The 20,589-nt window shown below is 34.6% G+C and overlaps 1 protein-coding gene across 1 annotated transcript in view; it reads left to right on the forward strand.

The window, feature by feature from the left end:
- Positions 1–20,589, forward strand: part of LOC106132167 (uncharacterized) — a 44,394-nt gene that overhangs the window by 6,382 nt on the left and 17,423 nt on the right. The window contains exons 5-7 of the mRNA XM_060944830.1: positions 1,525–1,700; positions 8,232–8,411; positions 19,543–19,678. Of these exons, the coding sequence (XP_060800813.1) occupies positions 1,525–1,700; positions 8,232–8,411; positions 19,543–19,678 (492 nt within the window). The remainder of the gene's footprint in view (positions 1–1,524; positions 1,701–8,231; positions 8,412–19,542; positions 19,679–20,589) is intronic.

Here is a 20,589-nt window from a genome sequence, read left to right on the forward strand (position 1 = left end):
GTAATCGATTTTTTTAACCCCCTATGAGGTGCATATTTCATATTTCAACAAAATCGTTAGCATAGTTTTCTATAAATTGCTCGTTTAAAAGTAAATATGTACCTATAGGATGTAAATAACAAACAACAAAGCGTGGGTCATTTCTGACCCTTACTGATGCGGAGATCTTATCGATTAGTCATACCTTTGTTTATCGAACCTCTATATTTCTATAAGATTGATAAGGATAGTGTACATCATTTGTGAACTTTGAACAAATACAATGTAATCTTGCAACACGGTTGATATTATTTGTGCAACAAGTTTTCGAATATTCTTTGTTTTCTATTTTGTAATTGTTCTGTCTTTATTAGTTTCTCGAAAAAAAATATGACTGAGATACGAGTAGGTACCTAACTGATATTTTCTATTTCATATTTTTTTTTGACTTGACCAAATACAATCTTGATATAATATACTCAAAAAAATTCAATATACATAAATAAAGTCACTCCTCTTTCCCAGAGGGGTAGGCAGAAACTACGTCTTTCCGCTTGCAACGATCTCTGCTTCAACTTTAGCTTCATCCACATTCATAACTCTTCATACAATTCTATCATGAAGCCAAACAGCTGAACGTGGCCTTTCAGCCTTTTGATGACTGTTGGCTCTGTCTACTTCGCAGGGAATATAGACGTGATTATATGTTATGTTTACAAGCTCGTCGGCTACAGGTGATTATTCTTCTTTACGTTCACTATATTTTACCTTCTTATTTCGGCAAATTGACATTTTAAATGCATTAAGGTTAAAAAACAAGCATTACGTGATCGAGCGAAGGTCCATCACAAAAGATAAATGCGTACGTTCATTTTGCTATCATTTCGATTCATGACATAACTTGTATTCGATTGATATTTGTTTTGCATTTTGCACGTGACTTGCCTGCATTCCTTGCAAACGCAGAGAAGAACATAATTTAGGTACTAACCGATTGTGTTTACGTTGAGCTAGAATACTGTAAAGAAACCTGGACCATTTAGGGAAATTAATGTATAATCATAATCCAATATGAGTTAGCTCCCCCCTGGAAAGGTTGTGGAGGTCAGACGGGAGTAGCTTCGTGTGAAAACTTGTATGACTTACCCAGTCCAGGGTCATGGTTGTAGGCGTGTCTCGGGCTCATCTCAAAAGAAGAGGATGTAACCGTTTTTAACGCTAAGGGGAAGAAGTGGCAATGGTTGCAAAAGTCGGGAGTCACTTCAAGTAAACACGTGACTTATCCAACGCAGGCTTGTGGTCATAGGTGCATTCCTGGTTTTTTTTCTCCAGAGATAGGATGCATGGTACATAGAAACCTCGTCTTATCGCTTAAGGGTTAGACAAAGACAACAGTCTCGCAAAGACTGAAAGGCCACGTTCATCATGTATGAAGAGAGTTATGAATCGACGAAGCGATATAAGTATACAGATATCGTGGAAATGGTTTCAAACTACTAAGATTTCGAGATAAATAAGACTTTTCAACCTTGACCATTGTTGTAGGACGCGTTAGTGGACGACCTCCCCGACACAGTAATGACCATATTCCAAAACGCGATCGACTCGGCCAACTCGGGCCTGGTCAACTGGATGATGAGACGGCGCGCAGTGCGGTACCTGTCAGTGCTGACGCTGCCTTACAGAGTGCCCATCGACGTCATGTATGCTACATTCACCAAGTGAGTTCACTGCGCAGTTGGATTTATTGAGAGTGTATTGTAAAATAAGGTAGACTCGGCCAACCTCGTCGACTGGATGATGAGACGGCGCGCAGTGCGGTACCTGTCAGTGCTGACGCTGCCTTACAGAGTGCCCATCGACGTCATGTATGCTACATTCACCAAGTGAGTTCACTGCGCAGTTGGATTTATTGAGAGTGTATTGTAAAATAAGGTAGACTCGGCCAACCTCGTCGACTGGATGATGAGACGGCGCGCAGTGCGGTACCTGTCAGTGCTGACGCTGCCTTACAGAGTGCCCATCGACGTCATGTATGCTACATTCACCAAGTGAGTTCACTGCGCAGTTGGATTTATTGAGAGTGTATTGTAAAATAAGGTAGACTCGGCCAGCCTCGTCGACTGGATGATGAGACGGCGCGCAGTGGCATATCTGTCACCAAGTAAGTTCACTTCAAATTTAGTTGTTACTTTTGTTGAAAATTTTTTGTAATCAAGCAAGGCTCGAGAACGCACGTTAGTCCCATCTGCTTTACGAAGTATCGACGTCATATATGCTATATATACCAAGTGAGTTTACTTCAAATTTAACTTTTGATTTTCATGTAGAGATCAAAACACGATTGATTTATTAATGCATCTTAATAATATATTATGAACTAGAAGCCGCCCGGGACTTTGTCCGCATGGAAACCCTTTAAATCCCGCGGGAACTCCGGGATAAAAAGTAGCCTATATGTTTTTCTGGGTCTTCAGCTACCTACATACAAATTTCATCGTAATCGGTTCAGTAGTTTTTTGCGTGAAAGAGTAACAAATATCCATACTGTCATCCTGACATACAAACTTTCGTATATAAGTAGGATATATATGTATATATTTAAATGGTAAATTGATACGCAGTAATCACGACCTTAAATATTGAGGTTTACCACTACCTACTACCGCAGAGGTTGACACCTGTGGATTGACATGATGATATTGAAATGATTAATAATTTACCACGATCAAAGACATTTTTGGGCCGTTTTGCAAGTGCGGGTAAATCTTACGGTGAGGGAAAACATCGTGAGGAAACCTGCACATTCAGGGAACTGGATGTGTAACCATACGATCCAATACGGATCAGGTTCCCCTGCTAAGGTTACGGAGGTCAAATGGTAGTTGCTTCGTGTAAAAATCTGACTCAGCCAATCCAGGATCCATGGTCAAGAGCTTGCCCCGGGCTCCTCTCCAGAGTGGAGACGATGCAACCGGGACTTAAACCAGGAAGAAGCGGTAGCAAGTGTGGTTAAACTTCGTTTATTTCTCATATATCTATGACCGTACAACGTATACATTTTGTTTTTAGTAAATTAATTTAGTATTTGAAGTAGTATGTTAACTGGTAGAAGTACATTCTATATACGTACAAAATTACTGAAATACTACATATAAAACATTAGTTAGCATCTTAGTAATAACATTTCTATCATTGTTAGCATTGACTAAGATTATCACAAGCCAGATGCCATTTTTTTTTTTAAAAGAACTAAATACATCGTTTTTACCGCGAAATTATTTATCGATACAGGATATTTCGCACTGGTGAATGTACTAGTTACTCAATATGGACTAATTGACTGTTGATCAAATTCTAGTAACTAGTTTGTTTCACATGGCACGGTATTTCAAGTATATATTAGTTTACCGATAAGTCTTAACTCTTTTTCTAGTTATTTCGTTGTTCTGATGTTGTATGTTACATTCTCAAATGTTTTAGGAAATGCTTAGTCTGATTTATACAGAAAAAAAAGTGCAAATTTATGTGCTGTAAAAGATTTAGGAAGAAAATTTTTAAATCACTAAAAATCAAGATATCGTAAAATTACAAAACACAAAAAAAATTATTCAAATGAATAGTTTCTTATCTGCTAAAAACACACGGTTTCCTATACAAACTAGCAAATAAAATCATAAAAAGATATAGATGGAAAGATATAATCTCTACCTCTACGAGAAAAGGCGTGATTTTATGTATGGATGTATGTAAAATCATGAAACGAACATTAACTGGGTGGATTATAAATGAAAATAATTATATCTATATAAGAAGTAACGCATTAATATTAAACGCATGCGCATTATCCTTTTATCTCCTCTTGTTTTGTATTATTATCATGTTTACGATGCGTAAACAAAAACCGTCTATCTGTGTAAACAGCTGCATGAGTTGTTTACAATGTTATAACGCATGCGTTGTGGATTATAATGTCATAACCATAGAGGTACTATATAAAAAGACTTTTGTCTTTAACTAGAACGCGCACCGCCAAGCGTGAGTGTGCCCTATAAATTTTAGATATATAAATCGAAGCTAAAATATATTAATTTGACAAAACTTATGAATTCATTTGATTTCGTAACGCGTATAAATTATGCTGTTATAAGAGCTTTAACATTTTTCGTCACGCAAAATTAGGAACTTATTACAGTCTAATGTTCTAACATATGGTCGGTTAATTGCTTGACATAAATCTTATCAATTTATTTATTAGAATAAAGATTTATGTCCGGCAATTAACCGACCGTAAAAGTTGTAAAGTACCTTCGTCGTTTTCAAAACAATAATTCAGTTGCAACATTTGCATTTAATGCCTTGTTGACGCAAGCGGCTCGCTTTTATCTTCTAATTGGGTCATACACGCAGCGCACTCTATCATAAGATAGTTACTCAAGGCGTGTTTATATTAAACCGCACGTCGTCGCATCATCGATGACAAATAATGTTATTATTGTATTGTACAAAGTAAACCGATTGAGCTACCGAATCATGAGGGAGGTCTACTAATTTCTTATCAATTTGCTTTCTCCCGCTAACTTTGTTTGTGTTATTTTTGTTAATACGAGTATCTAGGGTTCTGAGTGACATTATTAATTTAAAATGTATGTAACGATTTTTTTTTTATATAGAATTCCAACTTTAAACTGCATCAAATTTTGTTGAGTAGGTATTTGCGGTGAGAATAAATCAATGAATTATAAACATTCATTGGCTCTCTTATTGGTCCGCATAAGGCCTAAAATTACTAAAAACTACGAAATCGTTCGAGAAAAGGTAGGTAGTGCCCTAGGGCTTCGCTTGGCTCGTCTTGGCGGGAGATTACCCGTGCACCCCGATTAGATTTTGAACAGATCAGTACATTATAAGGTATAGAATTTCAGATATATTTTATTTCCTTTTTTATTTATTTGGAGTGATCATTTAAGAGGAAACAGCTATCTTTGATTTAAGTCATATTTAAATACTTTTATCATAAATACAGTACCAGTAGTATTATAACTCAGAACAGTACCTGTAATTTTTTATTCATAGCCTAAGCTATACAAAAAAATATTTTGTTAAAGATCGACCCTTTGACACTACTGAATTAATTTTAAACCAAAACTATTGGTTATTTAAAACAATTGATCATTATTTCTTTCGTTAAAAATACTTAAATTACATACATATTTCATTTGGTCCTTCGAGCCGGACAAACCACGGAATTTTATTATCTTGTACTGTTTCTATATTACTTTCGTAGTTCATAAAATAAATATTTTGTTCGGTATGTTTCCTACTGTATTTTTATTAATTACGTATAATTTTGTAAATTAATGATAAGTACTGTGATTTCGGGGTTAAATTGTCCCTGTTGCCATGCTAAAAAAACTGTTTATTTATAGTTATTTCAATTAATTATTTCAGAGATACGGGATGATATTACGTCAATGTATTATCGTTTTGTTCTCATTTCAACACTAAAGTTGGTGGTCGTTTTCATCAGAATTAGGTCACGGTCTGTAATCTATGTTACGAAAGATATATTTATGTAAAAACGTTACTAATGACAAACGATACACTTCCTAATCATAGATAAATATAACTATAGTTAATCCATAATACAATTTTTATAATTTAATAACAATGTTCTTAAATATATGTTTTTAGTTATTTACAAACAAACAAAAATATAAAGACAATTAATGCCAGCACCATGCTTTGTCATATGATTAAAGAATTTCTCTAGCAACGTACTTCGTCATTCATATTATAATAATAATTTAAAATAAACTTGTTTCGTCAAAAATACATAGAACATACTTCGTAAAAGTTTAAGTTTGTCAAAGTTTTTATGAAAAGTATATACAGCGTGCATGTTTAATAGCGAAGGGGACACTCAGTATGTGATTTACGTTATAAATTATTAGGAAAAATAGTGGTTAAAATTTTACTTAATTATCCAACAAAAACAAGAAACTAGGCGGCCCACCCGCCTTGTTCACTCACAATGCACTGCACTTTTTAGTATTTTACCTGACTACCTTACGTCATTCACAGTCAAACGATGAGAGAGAGTTGATCAATTCCCATTTGTTTAATACCAAGTAATATTAGTTAATGATTAATCATAGTTTAAGTTTACACTCTGTGCATGCTTTCAAATTAACAAATCACCCGCTTTTTTAGTTACATTGGTGATAGAGTAGAGAAGCATGCTCTGCAATACGCTGTGATGGGCAACATTCGAGTGCTTAGGAAGAGGTGTATTCGCCACAACAATTATATGACTAGGTCAGTGCTGCATCGTTTTTGGGACGGTCGGTGGTGGGCGGTGGTGGTAGAATGATCGTTTTATGGCTTTTTTATTAATTTTCTTCAGTGTTCTATTATATAATTCTTGGGCTGATGTGGATTATTTGTAAGGCCATGGTTTAAAAAAAAGGCTTAGGTATTTTAAATAGTAGAATGATATTTTTATATCTCCTAACGGACAGCTTTTAAGATTTGAACTCTCCATGTATTATTCGTGTTGATATTTTGCTTGGAAACTCGGTGTCCGCGCTTTGTTATGCTAACGTGCTATATGAATTAATATATATAGGATATAAATCCCCCTGTCGATACTGGCAACCGAATATGGGGCGTTACATTTCTGCAGCCTTGAATTCTGGCGAGAAGTCAAAAATTTACAAAAACCCGAAAGAAATGTTGCTTGGGATTATTTGATTGCTTGAAGATTAAAATTTTCTACGAAACAAATCTTGTAATCTAGTCGAATTATCCTGATAATTTTCCTAAATATCTTCGCCATATATCAATATAATCAATGTTTTGGTCAGATTTTTTCAACCTAATTCCTAATTTGATCTAGTATCTTAGTCGATCTTGGTTGATAACAAAAAAGATCCCTATCTATAGGTATTATATTTCATAGTGCAAATTAGCGAATTATTAAATATTTATATCTTTAATAAGCGAAAATAGGAAGAGGATGTATGAAATTGTAGGTATTGTAGATAACTTGGAAGAGTGGCGTGATATTTTTTTTTGCAAGAGGAACTGTTTATAAACTGATAATATCTGCATTAGACCAAATAAAATTCATTATCAATTTGCGTAATTTTATGTGTTTGACGTAAATGTACATATAACACGTGAATTTAGTAGGTATCTAAACAGCTGAAAATATGGAAGATTTATTTGAAAAATAATGTTTCTGACGAAGCATGTTGCAGATTAATTAGTGACATTTTTTTAACATGACCTCACTTTAAATTATTATTTCGTTGTAGACAATGTTTTCAAGTAAAATTGGATTACCACTGTTCAGTTGTTAGCAAACTACATGCAGGTCTATTTTATTACAATCAATCTATAAGAAATGTTTCAAATATTGATTTCTAATGAGTTTTATAGCCTTGAAAATATTAGATTGATTTGGGTACATTATGAGCTTTGTACACTCGTATGTATATTTTGGTTTAACCTGAAACCTAAACGGCTTCATTAGTTAGTGAGATGTAATGTTACATTTTACACGATATCAATCAATTGACACTTCAATTATTTAAAACATTGGTTTCTCTTTTTTTATTTTTTTATTCGGTTAGATATAGTTAAGCCATGTCCGCGTCTATCTTTTCGTCAGTAGTAAAAATTTATATGCTAGAAAACTGTTTGCCATGTAAATTTAAAACATTTTAGTAACGCTAAAAATACCCAAAAATAAAAACCTTAAAAAGACGCTTACACATTTTTTAAAACTAATTAAGTACTAAAGAACAATAACATTATTTTATCTAAACTATTTACTTCCTATCACCACATATAGTTTTCATTCGGTCAAGGTTATGACGCAGTCCCGACGTTATGAATACGTAAATACAAAGGTTTAATCGTTTTTTGTTCGGATCATTGAAAACTTTATCTATTCTGATAGTTTAGTTTGTATTGTTTAAGAAAATATTTTTTGTGCTAAGTATGATTCTTAGGTATTTCAAAAACTCATTGCAGTTTACGCTGATATAAAAAAGTCATTCAATATCACTTAAAATTTGTATATTTTTAACTAGACCATCACATCATAACCTTACTAAATGAAACCGCAACAGACTTCGTCATTTTACGAAATGAATCGCAACAAAGTTCGTCATTTTTCCAAATGCAACGTCAACATTCGTTATTATTTTTTACTCGTTTTATTCTAACCATATAATTACTTTCAGGTTCGTAACATGCACTCCAAAGATGAGCAAGTCACTCTGGAAGCTGAGTTTGACACTGGTGACTCAACTGCACGGCTTCTTGTACTCCGCCCATGACAAGTCCGAGGCGGCAGCCAAGATATACTACAAGCTGGCCATGGACTCCAAGAAGGAGCCGAACGATTACCAACTTGATCGCAGGTGAGTCATTGAGCCTTTTGTCCGCGAGTTCGCTCGCAATCTTAGTTGTTTATTTTAGAAAATGGCACTTCTTCCGGACCATCCTTATGAGTTTTTAATACTCTTTCAGTGTGTACCAGGTTTTTTTTTTCAGATAGTTTGGTGAGTAGGTAAAAACGTTAAATAAGAAATAAGCAAACTCACATTTGATAACATTCAAGTTGGGATTATTTACAATTTAATTTGAGGAGTAAATTTGACATATACATTTAAATTATAGAAGCAAGCTTCTTATTTTAAAAGCAAGAGCATCTGCCTATTTCTTTAGGGATATACGTTCTTATATTCGTTCATTTGTTACCACCAACAAAATAAGTAGCTATTTTATTATGGATTATGAGAGTCATAAGATTATCCGCTGCCTGATTGTGTTCCTTTATCTAGACTTGACTAATTAGTTGCTTCGTGCTATATGCAATCTTATCTCAACAACCTTCGCTTGTTAATGAATAACGTGTGTATCTTTCATTGACTAACTTATGCCTGCGCGTTTTCTTGCGTGAATCTTGATTATGAGATTTATAGTCACATACTATATACATACATATACTCACATACATATGATCACGCCTCTTTCCCGGAGGGTTAGACAGAGACTTCATCTTACTATTTCCCACGATCCCGGCATACTTCTTTAGCTTCATTAACATTCATTGTACTCTTCATACAAGCTCTTCGGTTTGGGGTAATCTTATAATTATTACGGTGAGATTATTCATTAAAAAAGAAAACTACTGTAGAATGCTTCGTCATTATTCTATTTGTAGGTGCGTTTCCCGTGGGTCCACCTATGACCCCGATTCGAGAGTGGGATTGTCTGGTAATTAAAAAGCTGAACGAACGACTGCCGCCTGACCCCTTCAACTTCATTAGAGCGTCACCCAGCAATGGATACACATTTAGTTGCTTGAATGAAGACGTGGAGGAATCTGCCTCCACGTCTTCCTCACCATAAGTGCATCGATTAGAATCCATAATATACCAACTCAGAAAAGTATAGTCTTGTTTGTTCTCTCTATCCTATCATTTTATTTATTTTATTTTATTTGGAAAACATACAGTCATATATCTTATACAAAATCTCATTTAGTTACTTTAGACCATTCACGTGTTTTCACATGGAAGTTTTTTTTATGAGTCAAAAAGAAACGCAAAAATTCCATAGTCATGCAGTTGGTAATGGATAAAATAAGATAAATATTGGTACGGAACCCAAAAAAATTAAGACTACCTTATCTTATCTGATAACCTTGTATACCCACGGAACTTTTACAAAAATCGGAACGCATCCGGAATCATTGCAATTTCTTACGTCATTCCTTATCTAGTGCTTATCTTGTTTAGTGAAAAACACTTTTAGCTGACCCATAACCTAGTTGCCTAATTTTTTTGTTAATTTTTTGTTCTACTGTTGGGCTTATGAATTTATTTTTGATCTCGTTCCTACAAAAGCTCGAGGCTTTATGTATGTTGTTTATATTTTTGTATTGAAATTAAACTCAATCATTTTTTTAAATATACATATATCGGGTTTACGAAGACAAATTAATTGCGCAACACGTTTCGTCAAAAAATTAAGAAAATATGTTTCGTCAAAAATAAATAAATAATTACAAACAAACGAACACAAACTGGCGTTCTTTATAATGTCTCAGTGACACAAAGTTATAAGATACGAGTGTTTTGTCTGCCCGCCATGACCGTCGATTCGGCAGACAGTTTGTCGTGACTGGGACTTTGGCTGTCCGGGTTCGTAAACCTTCTGGTATCGGAATATTAACTGAACGTTAATGTCCGTGAGGAACTGTTATTGTGAGGAAATCTGCACAGTCAGGCGGCTAGATGGTTTAACCGGCGGAAAACTTAGTTTTAAGTGATTTATTTGACGTTAACCAATGTTTTGAAACCAAACGATATGACAATTATAAAGTGATGTTGATGAGTCCCATAATAATGAATTTGAATTACCATGATCCGTGTGGTTCCCGGCACCAATACAAAAGAATAGGACCACTCCATCTCTTTCCAATGGATGTCGTAAAAGGCGACTAAGGGATAGGCTTACAAACTTGGGATTCTTTTTTAGGCGATGGGCTAGCAACCTGTCACTATTTGAATCTCAATTCTATCATTAAGCCAAATAGCTGAACGTGGCCATTCAGTCCTTTCAAGACTGTTGGCTCTGTCTACCCCGCAAGGGATATAGACGTGAACATATGTATGTATGTATGTATGATCCAATATGGGTTAGGGTCCCCTGAAAAGATGGCGGAGTTCAAGATAGGAATTTCTTCGTCTTAAAACCAGACCTGCCCAATTCAGGGTCGTGGTCCATACATCCAATTTTCTATACACACGATAACATGAAAATGAGAAACTGTTAAATCCAATGCGCCTAGTTTTGACCTGGTGTTAGTTTTAATTTATGCGAAAATGGACCTATCTATATTATTTTTTATTGGAAAAAATAGGTAAACATACACTATTTATCATAATATTGTGTGTAGTGGGAGCGAACTTTTGGACTCGAACTAATAAGGACCTTTCGTATTTCATAACCACGACGACAACGGTTTAGACTAGAAGGTGATGGTATGGTGATTAGTTTTACAAGCTTTACAAAAAATCATTAGCCAGAGGCAGTTTTAATTGTGAACCTTCCGCAGAAATATTGATTGCGATTGACGATTTAGCTTTAGTTAAAATATAGTAAGACTTCACCATAATTTACTCAACATAAACAGTGCGATATATTGTGGAAAATTACACGTACCTACCAAAAACTATGGCAACGCCCAAATAAAGATTAAAAAAATAATGGACTGTGTGACGACATCACGGCAAGGTCGGGGTGAAGATAAGAAAATTATAAAATTATTGGCAGATTCCGAGTTCTGACGGCGTGTTCTATCTTACCTTTTAAGCTGTTTGTATGTATGTTGCCGAATTATTTCACGCACCATGTGAACTGTCACGTTTTTATTTATATATTTATATTTATTTATTTATTTACAAATTGTTTCTATGATAAAGCTAGCAGCAAAAGCTAACTTAAGAATGCAAGAGGTTATAGATGAAGATGTGAATGAAGCACGTAAGGAATATAAGAAAATGAAAGATTTGGTTAAGAAAGCTGTGATTAGAAAGAAAGAAGAGTATAAAGAGGATTTTGATAAAAGGCTATCAGAAGACTTTCAGTCAAATCTGAAAGTATTCTGGAAATCCGTAAGGTCAGCCCGAGGAAATACTATAACCAGAGAGCTGACTAGGATCAGATGCCAGGATGGTAGCGTTGTGAAAGGAGAAGAATGTGTACTTAAGATATGGAAGGACTATTTTGAAAGTTTATTTGAAAAAAAGGAAGGAAATAAGAAAGATTTCTGCTATAGCGAAGAAAAAGAGAATGAGATGGAAGGCGAAATTGAAATGTTCGAAATTGTGGAAGCACTTAAGAGTATGAAAGCGGGAAAGGCTGCTGGGTGTGATAGAGTGTCGGTCGAGATGCTTAAAGCAGGAAAAGGCGTAGTAGCTAGTCAGTTGTACTGCCTTTTCAATTTGTGTTGGAGAAGCGGCCGAGTACCAAAAGATTGGTGTAAGGCTGTTATCGTGCCACTTTACAAAGGAAAAGGGTCACAGCTGGACTGCAAAAATTATCGTGGTATAAGCCTGCTTAGCGTCATCGGCAAATTGTATGCTAAGGTATTGATTAATAGAGTCAGGAATGAAACTGATGACAAAATATGGGATGCTCAAGCGGGATTTCGAAAGGGAATGGGATGTACTGATCAGGTCTTTTCCTTGCGGTGCATAGCCGAAAAGTTTTTGGCCAAGAGTCAAAAAGTCTATTGCACATTCGTAGATCTGGAAAAGGCCTATGACAGAGTTGAGAGGAATGAATTGTGGTCAGCACTTTCTATGCATGGGGTGAGCAGTCTCTTAATACGAGCACTGAAATCCTTATATGAGGATTCGAGTGCTTGTGTCAGGATAAACGGAGCGCACACTGAGTGGTTTAAGATTGAGAAAGGCGTTAGGCAAGGATGTGTTGCGTCACCGTGGCTGTTCAACCTATTTATGGATAGCTGTTTGACAGATTTGAAAGAGTCTAAAAGTGGATTAAGGATGAATGAGTTACTCGTCAAATGTCTGCTCTATGCCGACGATCAGGTTATACTGGCGTCATCAGCGGAGGAGTTACAGGAGATGGTAAACTGTATGCACGAAGCTTTAAAAGAGAAAGGAATGAAAGTGAACGTAAGTAAAACTAAAACACTGGTTTTTGAAATGGAGAAAGAAATGACAGCATGTAATATTTTGATTGGAGGAGAAAAAGTGGAGCAAGTGAAAGAGTTTGTATATCTAGGATCAAAGTTTACATCAGATGGCAAGTATGATAGTGATATTGAAAGGAGAGTGAACGCGGGGAACATGGTGAATGGAGCTTTGCATGCCTTTATGAGCAGTCAGAAACTATCCAAAAAGGCTCGACTGGCTGTGCACAGGGGCGTGTTGGTCCCGACATTAATGTATGGGAGTGAAAGTTGGGTATGGCAAAAGAAGCATGAAAGCAGAATAAATGCAGTGGAAATGAGAGCGTTAAGGAGCATGATGGGTGTGAAATTGAGTGACAGGATAAGGAACAGCGTGATAAGGGAATGTTGTGATGTGAAAGAAGATGTAGTTACAGGAATAGAAAAGGGTATGTTAAGATGGTTCGGTCATGTGGAGAGGATGAATGAAAGCAGGTTGACTAAGCAGATATACAAGGAGAGTGTGGAGGGAAAGGTCGGAGTGGGAAGACCTAGACGAACGTATCTTGATCAAATTAAGGACGTCCTGGTAAAGGGTCAGGTCAAAAGTACCCGAAACCGCCGAGATTGTATGAAGAGAGTTATGAATGTGGACGAAGCGAAAGAAGTATGCAGAGATCGTGGCAAGTGGAAAGAGGTAGTCTCTGCCTACCCCTCCGGGAAAGAGGCGTGATTTTATGTATGTATGTATGTATGTTTCTATGATAATTTCTTTTGTAAAAAAAAAAGAAGGAATGTATGCAGAGGCGTGAAGGTCTAATGAGTTTTCAAAATTGACGTTGCTCAAGAAACCACGAAAATGGTGCGGTGATTTTTGTGAGCAATATGTTATCTTTTCCATAAAAAAATAGTCTTAAACAGGCATCAGCTTTACGTCTGGATATAATTATAGACAAAAGGATAGGCTTATAAACTAAGGATTCTTCTTTTAGGCGATGGGCCAGCAACCTATCACTATTTGAATCTCAATTCTATCATTAAGCTAAATTGCTGAAAGTGGCTTTTCAGTCTTTTTAGGACTGTTGGGGCTTTGTCTACCCCGCAAGGGATAGAGACGTGATTTGTGTATGTATATATGTATGTAAATATTATTATGTAATATATTATGGAAGAATCAGAAAAAAACGCTCATTATACTAAAAGGAAACCTTTAAATTTGTATTTAAAAGAATTTTAAGGATTTGTTTTCTCCATTCACTGAACATTTTCTTGAGCGAAACAATTTAACGGATAATTGAGTATCACTGCGGCTACATGCATAATGTGCAATCATTTACATAATATCTAGATGCTATGTCTTGGTTTAGCTCTACCGATCATGCTGGAGAAAGGCAGTCGATACTACTTTCACTGTATAGACGCGACCGGTTCTCCGGTTCCGTATGTTTGTTTGTGACAATAAGAAAATTCATACAAGTGATCGTGAGAGAGAATTGCTGAAATACATGTAATATTCGCATTAGTGAGCAAAATCATTTAGAAAATTCAATTTTTTTTTATTCATTATTATAGGATACTTCATATCGCTTAATAATAGTCAAATCTTTTGATTTCACAACATTGGTTGACGTTAAATAAATTATTAAACCTAAGTTTACTGCCGCTTTCAAGGCGTCAGTGCAGAAGAAGCGGTAACAAACTGCGCTGCATCATTTTCTTCAACAACGTTGACTTCACAACTATCCAAACTAAGAATAAAAATGTGGACGAGAGAATACATTGTTCAGATTAATTTATTTGTATGAGATTACAATAGGTTTTTACCTTAAAATGAAGAATTAATATATCAGTATTTCAGTGATATTGTTTATGGAAATTCGCAATACCAAGATCCTATTTGTATGTCTTTAAGATAACACGATATCAGTTGAGGATAATAGGTATTTTTAATTAATACGAAATTTATCTCTGATATGTGACAGGTATCACTTTCTTACCTGATAAGCAACTAATGTTATCATCAAATCACTTGTCGAAAACGTTTCGCGTGTTAATACATTTTATCAGAGTGAAATCTTAAGGGCATGGCCAACAGAGTTGTCGTGATTAAGGTTTAAAATAGTTTTTTTTTTTTTTAATTTTGGTACTTATAGTTTTCTGTCTGTAGATCCCACTTCTGATTCCATTGTAAAAAAAAATAATTGTGCGTTAAGAAGCCATTTTCTAGGATATATTTGATGAAATATGCTTTAGCGCACATACTTAATTTTAAGGGGAAATAAATCTCTATGCTCATCCAATTTACATCATCAGTTCTTACAATGAAATTTTTTAACTAATTTTATTTAAAATTACAATATATAAACTAAAAGCTCGCGCTACAAGGATTCGGATACAGTCAATAATAAAAAGTATCTACTTACTACACATTTTTTCAAACAAACAAAAACAACACAATATTGAAAATAATCTATTTATACATTTTTTCAAACAAACAAATACAACACAATATTGAAAATAATCTATTTATACTTTTTTCAAAGTAAATAATAATAAAAATAATGAATAATCAAACATAAAAATCACAAAGTTATCATTGGTGATTATAATTCAACTTCCGCAAATACCCTTACGCTCTAGAATATTCCATTCAGTAATGATTTACGTTGTATATCATTATCATAACCATGATAGGTATTTTAGCTAATAATTAGTCATTATAAGTCAAATATGCTTTCTTAATGACAGCAGATTTGGATGAAGAATAATTAATTGCAATTTATTGTTCTAGAAATTTACATTCAACTTTATAAAATGTAATAAGTGTTAACGAAAAATTAGAAATAAAGTAAATGAATTTAATAATAAAGAAGATTGTAATGGAAAATATTAGTTGCCATTCTAATCGCCATCAAGAATCAGTTGCTAAAGGGGAAATAATTTCTGATTGTCAATTCAGAACTTCTAAATAAATGCAATAATTCATTTCGAAATTAACAAAAGATTCTCATCGTCGATATGTCCAATTAAGGGCTTCGGGTGCAAGTAAACAGCTGTTTCGATAGTCCGCTATCTGAACGTCCCATTTCTCATATTTTGTTACCGAGAATTGTATCAACAGTGGACGATAACGCAATTGATGTGCGATCAAACATTGAATTTGAAGTAGTTAATCAATCGTTAATTAGTTCATTGTAGTACCTTACCTCGAATATGTATTGTTTGATTACAAATTGTGTGACACGAGAGTGTGATAAGTAAATTTGGTATTTGGTCTCCTTGTCAATTATCCACATCAAGAATCATTATTACTATCGTACGTATCATTACTGTCAGCACAGTCTTTAAATCTGCAGTCTTGTTGTCAAAATTATTTAACGACCAAGTCTCACTTTTAATCTTTAAGTACTTAAAAACAGTTTTCTTCACCTTTCCGTTCCCGATCGCAAATCGTTATAATATATAAAAGGTTATCCGACGCTACCGAATTTATAATTATTTTTATTATAAAAATTCTATTTTACCAATTATGGACGAAGTGTACATAAGTAGTAATACAACACGAATCATGATGAGAGAACCCTCATTTAACGTCAGCAATTTAAGTGCATTGCTCTAAAATTTTCGATGGCAGGATATCGTGTCGTGCAAAATTTTTAGAGTGAGATACGTAAAAAGGATTAGTTATCGATATTCATATATGATACGCAATTTTATGAACTAATCTGTGCAATAATCTGTTTTGCAAATAGGAAGGCCATCTAATCACATTATCTGAAGTTAAATGAAAACAACTATGTAACAATAACACGACGATATTGTTATTATAATGACAATAATTTCGCAAAGTCAGCAGAGCACGACTTAATCACGTCTAGTGTGGTATGTGTTGTATAATATGCTCGCTCATTGCAAAAACTATCAGATACGTAACAGTCAAGGTTTGCAATTCCAAGGGTCCCTATTTTATCTTGAATCTGACCTGGGTCTTGACCAATTGATCAGGCCATGAGGAGTGGATTAATAAGATCAGCAGCAGCGATCTAGCAGAACCTAGTCCAACTTTGATGAAACTACTGCTAAGCTGCTACTAGCTGAAAATTATGCTAATATCAATAAAATATAAAGTACAAACTTAAAAACACATGGACTACACGGTTCCTGGACAACCCATTAAACATTTTCTACCATAACAATGTGAAAATTACTATAATCCCAAATCGTATTACCTGCATCGAAGTAGTTATGCAAGCACCCATGATGTAAAGGGTTGATGCATGCAACTGTTGCATAGTACCAAATGACTAATGACTTGTCGGCAGCTGATTCAAATTGCTTATCGTTTGACCCAAATAGCGCTGACAATGCAATGCTGTATAGGAACACAAGTTTTGTAGCCAGTGCAAATGCAATGGGGAATACAGTATGATAAAGGTTTGGGAGATTTGAGCACAATATATTTTTTTAATATGCTTATGAATGTAGTTTTATTTATTCTAAGAGGAAAAATTCACAGGCCTGTAAAATCAACAAATGCACAAATGATGATTTGGGGTTTTACATCTATATAGATTCGGCCATTTTTAAAGTTTTGTGGGTAAGCAAAATCCAACGTAACTCAAGACGAGGGTCTATTTCTTTAAATTTCCAGAGAGAATCATATCTGTTAGTTAGTTGATATGTCAGAACAAATGTAACTTGTGATAGATAAGAATAGTGCGCATTACGTTTGACGCCACAGGCGATAGCCGCGCGGTACCACCTCATCTTGGTTAGTGACCTTTCTTTAGGCTGCGCTCGAGTTTGTGTTTGGTGATTTCGAAACGTCTTCGGCTGTAAAATCTCCAATTAGTAGGTTTTATGCCCTTACTGCACATACGTATACCTCATTTATAGTAAAATTGCTAATCAATGTTTGACTTATAACCAAATTTTATTGCTTCTGAAATGTACGTGCATGGACTTGAATCATTAAATTGCCTCTCTGTTTTTGGATGAATTTTGATGACCGGATAAATAAAGACCGTCTGAAATACCGAATAGCCGTGTCTAAAATACCCTTACATCCCGACTTGACATATGACCCTAAGCTATTTATATTTCACATGCCATTTGTTTGTTTTCCATACATTGTTATATTTTATCGGTAAATAGAGATACGTTGGCGTGAGTTATCTTTTTTTTAATTTCTTTTACACTTACATCTAATCGGAAATGTAAAATAAATACTAATTTAATAATTAATAATTCCGAGGGGACTTATGCTGCTATCTTTTATTATATGTACTTTTGTCGTATTTATGAATTTTGTGTTTATTATTAATTATCTTTGAAAAAGCGGATTAAACGATTTGTTTTCAAGATAAAAACTTACGAATGCAATTAGTTTTGTGCGGTCACGTTGCTGACCACACTACACATTTATACATCCTGATATTACCTACTCTGCAGGGGCAGGCAAATAGTTTGAGTCATTATCTAAGCAATTATTTTGATTATTTTGTTTTCACTGAATGTTGTTTTGATAACTACAATTGCCATTTGCTATTTTTTGCCATGAAAGCTAGGTTATCATTTAAAATAAGACGTGCTTACGACATAAAGTGTTAAGGTATTATATAATAGCATTACTTTGGTTCTTCTTATTGCCGTACAATACAAAATTATAAACATATTTAATGCCTTTTTCTCCTAAAATGATTCGCGCATAAGAGGTATAACTACACTCATATATCTTTAAAATTAAAATAATTATTTTTTCTTCTATATTTTTGTCGTTTTTTTAATAAATAATAAACCGGAAACCTACTTGCACGAATATGACTTGAATTTTTTTAATGTAACATAGCATCATTCAAACAAAATGTTATAAAATTTCATATCACAGGCTGAAACACTTCTTGTATTTTAAAAAACCATATAGGTAAGTGGGACTGTTCGCATGTACTAGCAAGATTTCAAGCGTTTTCCTAGTGACCTTATTTGATTGGAGGGCTCAGCCACTTTCTATGTAAAGCGTTGCTCTCTCGACACTGTTTCTAATGATAGCTCGTCTTATCTGGCGATAGAACAGAGCAAACAAATAAAGGCCGCGTGGGGATCGGGCGTTGTCACAGATATTAAATAATTATTCAGAATGGATGATGATGTAGTCTCTGTCTACTCTCCAAGAGAGAGAAATTTATGTTTGTATTCAAAATGACTGCGATTTTTGTGCTGTACTCCATGAAAAAAACAGAAATACATAAAAATGGTTATTTTTCTTTTTATATAATAATAATCATGTTTGTGATCTCTTTACGTTCTATCCACTTTACCTATCATCCTAAAATTTCGTACACACATGATTTGTTTCTGCGGGATTTGTAAAAAGGCAATTGCCCTAGAAAAAATATGTTGCATATTTTGTTTTTCGTTCTGTGAAATTTTGACGAAACGTGTCGTAGATAATTTTTGTTATATTTTTGACAAACATGTTGGATGTTAAACCACAATTTCATTATGTGAATAAATATATCTGTGTAATCTGTATATTAAAATACTTACACATATACATATGGTCACGTCTATATCCCTTGCGGGGTAGACAGATCCAACAGTCTTGAAAAGACTGAATGGCCACGTTCAGCTAATTGGCTTAATGATAGAATTGAGATTCAAACCGTGACAGGTTGCTAGCCTATCGCCTAAAAAAGAATCCCAAGTTTGTAAGCCTATCCCTCAGTCGCCGTTAACGACATCCATGGGAAAGACATGGAGTGGTCCTATTCTTTTTTGTATTGGTGCCGGGAACCACACGGCACATATATGTATATTAATATATTTATATCTTTTTTTTTCAGACGGGCCAGCGAACTTCGCATCACATACAGCGACCGCGTGCCCAACGACGAATCCGACACATTCGACCACATCCTCAATGTGACCACGCAGCACGACGCCCTGCTCGCCTATTACTACTTGGACAGCGAGAACAAGGTAGGAAGTCATACGTTTACAATCACGTCTATATATCTTAAGGGGTAAATCAAGCCTCTTGAGGGGTAGATCAAGCCTCTTGAGGGGTAGATCAAGCCTCTTGAAGGGTAAATCAAGCCAACAGTCTTGAAAAGACGGTGAGGCTACGTTCTTCACGAGCTGTGTGGCTTAATGATGGAATTGAGATTCAAAGACTGACAGGTTGCTAGCCCATCGCCTTAAAGATGAATCCCAAGTTTATAAGCCTATTCCTTAGTCGCCCATTACGACATCAATGGGAAAGAGGTGTAATATGGAACCACGCGGCACGAAATTATTTATTTTTTCGAGGCAAATAAAAAAAAAACCTAATACCTATGTAGTGTAGCAGTAGGTACACGTAATACTTTTTCAGACGCGACCTAATTAGAGTTGAAAAAAAAATTGTATTATATATTTATTTCTTATTTGACGCACACTTAATTTGATTTATTAGTTGCGACCCAATTAAAAAGAGTAAAAAATTATCTAGTTATCTAGGTTATATATTTTTTGTAGGTTTTCAGGCACACGTAATAATTATAACAGAGTCAACCTAATTAAATTAAAAGTAAAAAAAAAGTATGTAGATACAAACCCAATATTTTTTTTTGTATTTAACGCATGCGTATATTTATTACGACCAGACAAAATTAAATAATAGTTTAAAAAAAACTAAAAAACTACGCTTTTATTGCTAATCAAACTAAAAAATAGAAAATAAAAATTAATGACAAAGGAATTCAGTAGTAGCAAGTCGAACAATCAGTTATAGTCAGTTGTAGTAGTAATTACCTCGGATTAAAATTATAACAAAATTAAATTTATAAACAAAACAATTTAAATCAGAGTAAAAAGCGTGGGGTGCCTGATGTAGTAAATATTAAAATCAT

Source organism: Amyelois transitella, chromosome 6, assembly GCF_032362555.1.
Source record: "Amyelois transitella isolate CPQ chromosome 6, ilAmyTran1.1, whole genome shotgun sequence".
Classification (NCBI taxonomy): domain Eukaryota; kingdom Metazoa; phylum Arthropoda; class Insecta; order Lepidoptera; family Pyralidae; genus Amyelois; species Amyelois transitella.